The sequence below is a fragment of the Oncorhynchus kisutch genome, linkage group LG17, assembly GCF_002021735.2.
Source record: "Oncorhynchus kisutch isolate 150728-3 linkage group LG17, Okis_V2, whole genome shotgun sequence".
In the NCBI taxonomy this organism is placed as follows: domain Eukaryota; kingdom Metazoa; phylum Chordata; class Actinopteri; order Salmoniformes; family Salmonidae; genus Oncorhynchus; species Oncorhynchus kisutch.
In genome coordinates, this window is record NC_034190.2 from 48,379,370 (window position 1) to 48,389,530 (window position 10,161).

The 10,161-nt window shown below is 41.7% G+C and overlaps 1 protein-coding gene across 1 annotated transcript; it reads right to left on the bottom strand.

The window, feature by feature from the left end:
- Positions 1-6,962: 6,962 nt before the first annotated feature.
- On the bottom strand, positions 6,963-9,288 carry LOC109906968 (potassium channel subfamily K member 9-like). Its single transcript, XM_020504778.2, has 2 exons — positions 8,811-9,288; positions 6,963-8,500 (listed from the first exon to the last, which is right to left on the bottom strand). Exons 1-2 carry the CDS (start codon positions 9,091-9,093, stop codon positions 7,473-7,475), a joined length of 1,311 nt encoding a protein of 436 aa, XP_020360367.1. The 5' UTR covers positions 9,094-9,288; the 3' UTR covers positions 6,963-7,472.
- Positions 9,289-10,161: the final 873 nt, after the last annotated feature.

The window sequence follows — 10,161 nt, forward strand, 5'->3', positions numbered from 1 at the left end:
GACATTTAATCCTTGTATTAAAATCCCTGTTTTAGGTCAGTTAGGATCACCTCTTTATTTTAAGAATTTGAAATGTCAGAACAATAGCAGAGGGAATGATTTATTTCAGCTTTTATTTTTTTCATCACATTCCCAGTGGGTCAGAAGTTTACATACACTCAATTATTATTTGGTAGCATTGCCTTTAAATTGTTTAACTTGGGTCAAACATTTTGGTTAGCCTTCCACAAGCTTCCCACAATAAATTGGGTGAATTTTGGCCCATTCCTCCTGACAGAGCTGATGTACAGTAACTGAGTCAGGTTTGTATGCCTCCTTACTCGCACACGCTTGTTCAGTTCTGCCGACAAATTTTCTATGGGATTGAGGTTAGGGCTTTGTGATAGCCACTCTAATACCTTGACTTTGTTGTCCTTAAGCCATTTTGCCACAACTTTGGAAGTATGCCTGGGGTCATTGTCCATTTGGAATACCCATTTGCGACCAAGCTTCAACTTCAGCTTCAGCTTCAGCTTCAACAAGACTGATGTCTTGAGATGTTGCTTCAATATATTCACATAATTTTCCTTCCTCACAATGCCATCTATTTTGTGAAGTGCACCAGTCCCTCCTGCAGTAAAGCACCCCCACAACATCATGCTGCCACCCCCGTGCTTCACGGTTGGGATGGTGTTCTTCGGCTTGCAAGCCTCCCACTTTTTCCTCCAAACATAATGATGGTCATTATGGCCAAACAGTTCTATTTTTGTTTCATCAGACCAGAGGACATTTCTCCAAAAAGTACGATCTTTGTCCCCATGTGCAGTTGCAAACCATAGTCTGGCTTTTTTATGGCGGTTTTGGAGCAGTGGCTTCTTCCTTGCTGAGCGGCCTTTCAGGTTATGTCGATATAGGACTTGTTTTACTGTGGATATAGATAATTTTGTACCTGTTTCCTCCAGCATCTTCACAAGGTCCTTTGCTGTTGTCCTGGGATTGATTCGCACTTTTCGCACCAAAGTACATTCATCTCTAGGAGACAGAATGCGTCTCCTTCCTGAGCGGCATAACGACTGCGTGGTCCCATGGTGTTTATAGTTGCATACAATTGTTTGTACAGATGAACGTGGAACCTTCAGATGTTTGGAAATTGCTCTCAAGGATGAACCAGACTTGTGGAGGTAGGCCTTGAAATACATCCACAGGTACACCTCCAATTGACTCAAATTATGTAAATTAGCTTATCAGAAGCTTCTAAAGCCATTGCATAATTTTCTGGAATTTTCCAAGCTGTTTAAGGGCACAGTCAACTTAGTGTATGTAAACTTCTGACCCACTGGAATTGTGATACAGTGAAATACAATTGAAATGATCTGTCTGTAAACAATTGTTGGAAAAAGTAATTGTGTCATGCACAAAGTAGAAGTCCTAACCGACTTGCTAAAACTATAGTTTGTGAACAAGTCATTTGTGGAGTGGTTGAAAAACAAGTTTTAATGACTCCAGCCTAAGTGGATGTAAACTTCCCACTTCAACTGTATAAACATGTAGACAAATAAATCAAAAAGATTGACAAACAAGAAACATATTAAATGAAAGAAACAGTTCTCGACAATAGTGAGAGAGGTGAGAGAGGGAGAGAAGAGAGTGAGATCAGGTGTGTATGTGTAAGCGAGCATGTAATTGAGTACGTGTGTGTTCACATCCACTTCATAGTGTTCAGATATTTTTACAGTTTTCATACTTTCTTTTTTTCATAACCCGAAGGCCCTGTAGAATTTAGTACAGCCATGGTGTTATGGAGCTGTCTCGGAATAGCTGTCCATCTATAAAGAGTTTGTCCACAATGAGAAAGGCACGCTTACCCTTCTCCCTCTGTTGCCTTTGTGCCGGATACAGTCTCTTACGACGTTTGTTTGTCTCCCTTGGAAATTGGTTATTGTGACTAAATTTGGATCCTTTAAGCTTCCTTCCCTTGCTTTTGATCAGCTCCTTTTGTTGGTAGTGCTCAAATTTTGTAATGATCGGTTGGGGACCCTTGGTCTTGTCGCTCTGAGCTCCAAGTCTGTGTACTCGGTGGGAAGCCACCTTGTTTACCGTCTCTATAGGAAGTTTCAAGGCGGATTTCATGAATTCTCTGATGGCCCCCTCTGGATTATTGGATGCGTCCTCAGGAATCCCAGAAAAAAAAGAAATACACGCATGCTACGACTTTGTATGTCTATTAGCAGCTCCTTCATCACCCTGTTTTCTCTGAGTAGACAATCCATGTTGGAATCGTGGATTTTTACCTTGACTGTGAGTGGCTTGTTCTCTCCTTGGAGCGTGAGAATTTCCCTCTGGCTAAACTCCAAACTCCCCCTCAGCCCTGTTACCTCCTCACACAACTTTTCCAATGTTGCATGGATTCAGAGCACTAGCCTCTACTAAGTAAGAGTAAATCATAAGTAAATAGTCCGTGTCTGTAGATTAATCTGTTTTTTTTCGTATGGGGTAGTCGGATCTTTCCATGATGGAGTATGTTGTTCCTCCATAGCGTAAAGCTGTTGGTACTCGTCGATTTCCCTCAGGATCTCCTTAATATCCAGGTTGGCTCTTTACTGCAACCAGTTGTATTACGAAAAGATAACAATGAGTCGTCCCACGACAATGACAGGTGTCTGTAGTACAGCCAGCTAGCACTAGTGGAACACCTGACCGTCCTTGATATTTTATTGAGTAAAATATTAAACGCTTTGTGTAAACATTTTGTGTAAATATTTTTAGTATACGTTCACTTGAAATTATATCGTGAAATACATTTTCATTAATGCTATTGAAATTGTGAAATTATTCCAATGTCTCGAGTACCATTTACCTTTTTCTGAGATTGGAGACTATCTGTGCTGGAGGACATCTGCAATTTAGTATTTTTATTAGGATCCCCAATATCTGCTGTTAACGCAGATACTACTCTTCCTTGGGTCCACAAGATGGTGCTGGCAGGCTAAAATAATAAATGAATGTCAAATCAATTGCAAATCAAGTTGTTATTTTTGTTTGCTGTCACAGTTTACCATCAGGTGTAAAAAATTACAAAAACAAAATTTGTAACTAGCACTTAAGTCGTTTTTTGACCGGATACTTTTCTTTACTCTTTCTCGAGTAGTTTTTTATTTGAGTAAATTACAATTAAAGTAAAAGTAATTTAGATTTTCAAGCACTATACCCACCTCTGCGAACTGGACATTATTTGTATTTTTACCTAAACATGCAAACACCATCAGATGCAATGTAAAGCAAGCAGTGAACTGGAATTACATCCAGATGAACTGGAATGACATTCATTCTCATGGGATGGTTGACCAAAAATAATCAACTGAAAGCCCCATCCCCAATAAACAATGAATATGACCACATTGAGGCATACAGTATGTCACAGTGTTTCTATGGCTATATGCACCATGCCACTCTCTACTTCACTTAGCAAACAAGACAGATCATAACACAGTGCCTTTATCATGGTCAACACTCCTACACTGAGTACACAAAGCATTAACCTGACACCAACACCTGCTCTTTCCATGACATAGACTGACCAGGTGAAAGCTATGATCCCTTATTGATGTCACTTGTTAAATCCACTTCAATCAATGTAGATGAAGAGGACTGTGGGTGAATGGGCCAGAAAATATATTTATGTGCCTTTGAACGGGGTGTGGTAGCAGGTGCCAGGTGCACTCGTTTGTGTCAAGAACTGCAACGCTGATGGTTTTTCAAGCTAAACAGTTTCCCGTGTGTATCAAGAACGGTCCACCATCCAAAGGACATCCAGGCAACTTGACACAACCGTGGGAAGCATTGGAGCGAACATGGGCCAGCATCCCTGTAGAACGCTTTCGACACCTTGTAGGTGTCGCAGATGTTCCTAATGATTGGTATATTCAGTGTATATTTGAGCTTTTAATTGGTTTTCAAATTCAACATTTTCTCTGTGTGTAGAGTGTGTAGAATAGCATGAGATTAGCTAAGAAACTGCACATTTTCCTCTCTGCACCATGGAAAATCTGTAGAATTTAAGAAATTAAATTGTGAAACATTGAAAAAGTTATCATTTTTAGGCAAAACTGTATTAAATATATTCACAAGACCAAATAACTGATTAAAACACACTGTTTTACAATGAACGGTTACAGTAGCCTCAACAGCACTCTCTGGGGTAGCACCATGGTGTAGCCAGATGACAGCTATTTTCGGTCCTCCTCTGAGTACATTGACTTCAATACAAAACCTAGGAGGTTCATGGTTCTCACCCCCTTCCATAGACTTATACAGTAATAACAAGTTCGGGGGAACATCCTCCAACCTATCAAAGCTCTTGCAGCATGAACTGACATGTTGTCAGGCCAATCAAAGGGTCAGAGAATGAATCTAGTACTGAAAGCAGCCAGCTAGCACTGCAGTGCATAAAATGTGGTGAGTTGTTAACGCAACGAGAGAGAAAGACAATAGTTTCATAGTTTTGAACAAATTACTTCTTTTTTAATTAAGGAGAAGCAGCAGAGAGAGATTTTGATGTATTTTTTTCGCTTTTACTTTCACTTACTTAGCTAGCTAAAGACGCTTGCTAATTTAGCTTACTCGAACAGAGAAAATGTGTGTTTATATTAGCTAGCTGCCTAGTGCTATCCAACACTGGAACTCTTCCAAGTCAAGGCAAGCTTTCAGTTTTATTCATTTATTGCCACCGGGGCCCACCTTGTAGCTGCTAAACTGCTTGCTGTACACTGTACTGCGTGTTTGTAGCGTGTTAGTTAGATGTTACATTAAATGGAATATGAATAACAGTCATCCAATATGATGTAATGGAAATATGTCCATGCTCATAAAAACATTTACGTCCTCCTTAATCTTAAAAGGCACCGAGCACCACTGGTCGGGGGGAGGGACACCCACATTTCTGCAGGCCCACCCACCAAATAATGTTTGGCTCCGCTACTGGCGTGCCTGCATGCATGAGTGTGAATCATATTACCCAATTCAAACCATAGCTTTCTCAATGGGAATCTTCAGAATTAAAATTGCATTTGAGGCAATGGGTATGTGATACACATTGCCCCCTGCATTCACTACAGAGTGATTAGTAAGACTGACTACAGCAGGCTCTTAACAACTGGGCTATCAGGCAGAAAATAGGGGCCATCCAGGAAAATATACATTACATCTATTTCTATACAATTTCTATACTATATACAAGGAAATTATAAACATAATACGACCTGAAACAGAGCCAAGGGGAATCAGGTGTCCCAGAAATGGAAAAAACGAACTGACAGACTAACAGTAACTGAAACTACTGACGGGCAGCCAGTCCACCTCAGTGTTGGTTCTGGGAACATGTTATCTCTATTAGACATGAGGGACACCTAGTTATAGAGTATATTATACAGCAATGTTCAGAGGTTGGGGGGGGGGGTAAATAACCATTCTGTAATTTGTTTATGGTCCCTTCTCACCTTTTAATATTTTGTCAGCATCAGAACTTTAGTAAAAGGTTGAAACCAAACCTGATACATATTTTTTAAATGCCCATGGAGCCTGCAAGTAAATTGGCCTAAAGATTTCTGAAAGGTTTCGCTACATACCAGGCAGTGTTACATCCTAAAAAATGTAAATGAACACATAGCCTTATAGGCATTGTCTCTGTACTGTGCTAGATCGCAGGGAAATGTATGCAGGGTTGTTTTTAACCTCCTACCTCCTACTGTATAATACAATGATGTATTCATGTCATTGATATGGTTCATTAAAGGCCATCTCTGCCATATACGTGTTCCTATCTATTAATGTCCTTTTCATTAAAACATGATTCCATAATTCCATTAAAGGCATGCAATATGTACTTTCCTCAGAATCGCAGCATCCAACATGCTGAGAACCTGCTTTACTCATTATGTGTGTGTGTGTGTGTGTGTGTGTGTGTGTGTGTGTGTGTGTGTGTACAGTGCCTTCAGAAAATAGTCCACATTTTGTTGTGTTACAAAGTGGGATTAAAATGGAGATAATGACAAACATGTCAACAATCTACACAAAATACTAACATCTGTAAAAAATGTAGCTTGACACTAATATAGCTTGATTAAATAAGTATTCAACTCTTTGAGTCAATACATGTTAGAATCACCTTTGGCAGGGGTTACAGCTGTGAGTCTTTCTGGGTAAGTAAGACAAAAAGTGAATGGCTTTGACACATTTTTTGCAGTATTCCTTTAGTGCCTTGTTGCAAACAGGATGCATGTTTTGGAATATTTCTATTCTGTACAAGCTTCCTTATTTTCACGCTGTCAATTGGGTTAGTATTGTGGAGTAACTGCAATGTTGTTGAGCCATCCTCAGTTTTATCCTATCACAGCCATTAAACTCTGTAACTGTTGACCTCGTGGTGAAATCCCTGAGCAGTTTCCTTCCTCTCCTGCAACTGAGTTAGGAAGGAAGCCTGTATCTTTGTAATGACTGTATTGATACATTATTGAGTCCATGCAACTTATTATCTGACATGCTAAGCACATTTTTACTCCTGAACATCTTTAGGCTTGACATAACAAAGGGGTTGAATACTTGGGGTCAGCTTTTCATTTTTTATTCATTTGTAAAAATTACTAAAAAACATGATTCCACTTTGACATTATGGGGCATTGTGTTAAATTCAGGCTGTAACACCACAACATCTTGTAAAAGTCAAGGGGTGTGAATGCTTTCTGAAGGCACTGTATGTGTGTGCATGTGTTTGTGTTTGTGCGCGTGTGTGTGTGTGTGTGTGTGTGTGTGTGTGTGTGTGTGTGTGTGTGTGTGTGTTTGTGTGTGTGTGTGTGTGTGTGTGTGTGTGTGTGTGTGTGTGTGTGTGGGTGTGTGTGTGTGTGTGTGTGTGTGTGTGTGTGTGTGTGTGTGTGTGTGTGTGTGTGTGTGTGTGTGTGTGTGTGTGTGTGTGTGTGTGTGTGTGTGTCAGCTACTTAAAAAACAATAATAATACCTAAATATAGTAATTTGCATCATTACAACCATTTTCATAATTATCATGCCATGTGCATCATCTTAACCATGCATCTCACTCTTATTTGCATGCAACAACAAAAAATAAAATGCAGATAATTCTCATAAACTATCTAGGAGAAAAAACTATTGGGGCACAATCAAAAGACTAACAGCGTATTACAATGGTAAGTGAATTGATTCACAAGACAAATCTCCAGTGGCTATAATGAAAGAACAACTTAACTGCGTCCTTAGAAGAAATACAGCACAGTAATCATCTAATTAGGGAAAATAGGTTCTAAAATTCCTGTGATGAAACAGATTCTATTGCCTCTGCCAATCATTTACAACAATTAATCCTCTAATGAGTGTGCATCTGTAGTGTACTGCAATACCTTGTCTCTGTAGTGTATTCAAAATATATGTTTGAAATACTGTATTAATCCAACATTTACAAACAAAGATTCTGTCCCAACGTGGTGCTACACTGACTTCCTCCGGGAGTGGGGGTACTCCTTGAAGATGTGCTGAGGCGAGAGTGTGTTCCCTGGGGACGAGAGTCCTGTGTTGTCCCTGGGGGAGCAGCCCTGGGTCCTGTAGGAGACGGAGCTGTAGTAGACAGAGTTAATGTTACACCTGTGGTGCTCGCTGCGGGAAGGCAGGGGGCTGTCACACACCCCCAGACGGTAGCACATACAGGAGCACAGGGAGCCCAGGGGGGACTCTGTCTTTAGTCTGCCTGTGCCATGCAGCTGTAAGTGCAGCCTCTGCTTGCAGGGTGCACCCCTGGCCCTGTCCCTCTCCTCCTGCTCCTCCACTGGGGAGGTGATGAGGTTAGTGCGGCTGGTGCCCTCCTCCATGGGCCGGAAAAGGTTGCTGTGACTGCGGCTCTGCCCCATCCTGTCCCTCCCCCTGTCCCTGCCCCCAAGCTCTCCTCTGCCCTGCTCTGGTCCTCCTTCTCCTCCATGGAGCCCCATGGTAAGCAAGCCCCTCTCCCTTTTGATGGAGGCCCTCTCCTGGGCGTCCCTCCTCTCGTCCTCTGTGTTCATGGTTAGGAAGCGCAGCACTACTAGGTTGAGGAAGGCTCCGATCACTGTCAACCCCACCAGGATGTACATGAAGCTGAAGGCCACATAGGGCGTCTTCTCCTGGAGGTCCTCCTTCTTCTGCAGTGCCACAAAGTCCCCAAACCCAATGGTGGTGAGCGTGATAAAGCAGTAGTAGTAGGCGTGGAAGAAGGTCCAGCCCTCGTAGTGGGAGAAGGCTGCTGCCCCGACACACAGAGTGCCGATGCAGGACAGGAAGCCCACCGAAACCATGTTCTCCATGGACACCTCAGTCCTCCGTAACCCCAGGCACTGCTTGGCCCTCCACAGGAGGTAGCGAACGAACGTGTTCATCCTCTCGCCCAGGCTCTGGAACATGACTAGGGTAAGAGGGATGCCCAGCACAGCATAGAACATGCAAAAGACCTTCCCAGCATCTGTGCCTGGAGCTGCATGGCCATAACCTGTGGAGATAGATGCCACAGTTACTCTTTACTGTAGGTGATTGTAGACCAATACTGAGGCTTTTGAAGGCAATGGCTAAGGAATGCAGAGAATAAGAAAGTACATACTACAATATTCTGTTCAATTTATTAAATGACACTTTAAAATAGGTCAATGGCTACCTGCAATGCAAATTTAACATCCCTAACTTCTGCACAGTAGGCTATTCACCGATGCAGAACACTGCAGACACTCTATTTATAAAACAATTTCCTAACACCTGCAACACACTCAGACATAACAAAAGTAATTGAAGCAAGCGAAACTTGCCAATGGTGGTGATGACCGTGATGGCAAAGTAGAAAGACCCCGCGAATTTCCACTGTCTCCCGGCGTGGTGGGGCTCCGCTTGCAGTACCACCTGCTCGATCTGCCGGTAGTCGTCCTCGGACAACCGGTATTTCTTCTTCATCTCGGTGCGCTTCAGCTCCAGAATGCGTCGGCGGGAGCTCTCCGTCTCTGATTCAAGCGCGTCGAACACCGCGGCTCCCACCAGCAGGTAGGAAAACATGCAGAGGATGAGAGAGAGGGTCCGCACATTCTGCTTCTTCATCTTCAAGCCCTCGGAACCGAAACACTCAGCCGGATCTCTGAGAGAGCAGACGCACCCTTGCAGGTGGTAGTGGTGCTCACTGTTGTCCACCTCTTTCGCCCCCTCTGGCTGATGCGTAGAATCCAGCAGCAGTGTTGGTGTTGGAAGGAGGCGCAAACGGATAAGAGAGAAAGTGAATGGAATGGAATGTACAGTACGTTGTGTTCTTTTCCCCTTCAAACAAAATGCACACCAAGTCCCGAAGGATAGGCTACGTGGATTCACTGTGCATTGCTATCAATGACATTTCAAATATTCCCAACATTTTCCAGCAGTTTCTCAATTTTTCAATCAGAATTTGTTTTCTTTGCATGTTGTAGAACGTTTAGAGAGAATCAATGCTCGCGAGATTTTTGAGATTCTGTCCAAAATATAAATTTCTCCAGCGTTGTGCATGCCGTGATATGGAGAGCCTATAGACTAAATTTGAAATCAGATAACATATATAGGGCTATACATTTACAAAACAAAATACCGATTATATCCACTGTTATTTTATTAATGTTTTACTATTTGAATGTATTTCTTCATTTTTATTCAAGTTTATAGCCTATTGATTTTATATTTGCATAGAAACGTTGATTTGAATCTTTCTCACCTTTTATAAATTGATTTGTTAAGCACCTCGAAATGCACTTGTTGTAAGAAATGTGCTATATAAATCAAGTTTGTTTGTTTAAATATATATACCAATCCAAAGTTTGGACACACCTACTCATTCAAGGGTTTATCTTTATTTTTACTACATTGCGTAATAATATTGAAGACATAAAAGCTATGAAATAACACATATGGAATCATGTAGTAACCAAAAAAAGAGTTTAATAAATCCGAATATATTTTCTATTTGAGATTTTTCAAAGTAGCCACCTTTTACCTTGGTGACAGCTTTGCACACTCGTGGCATTCTCTCAACCAGCTTCCCTCAAGACAACACAAGGATTAATGCACATGAGCCAATCAGTTGTGTTGTGGCAAGGTAGGGGGTTATACAGAAGATAGCCGTATTTGGTAAAAGACCAAGTCCAA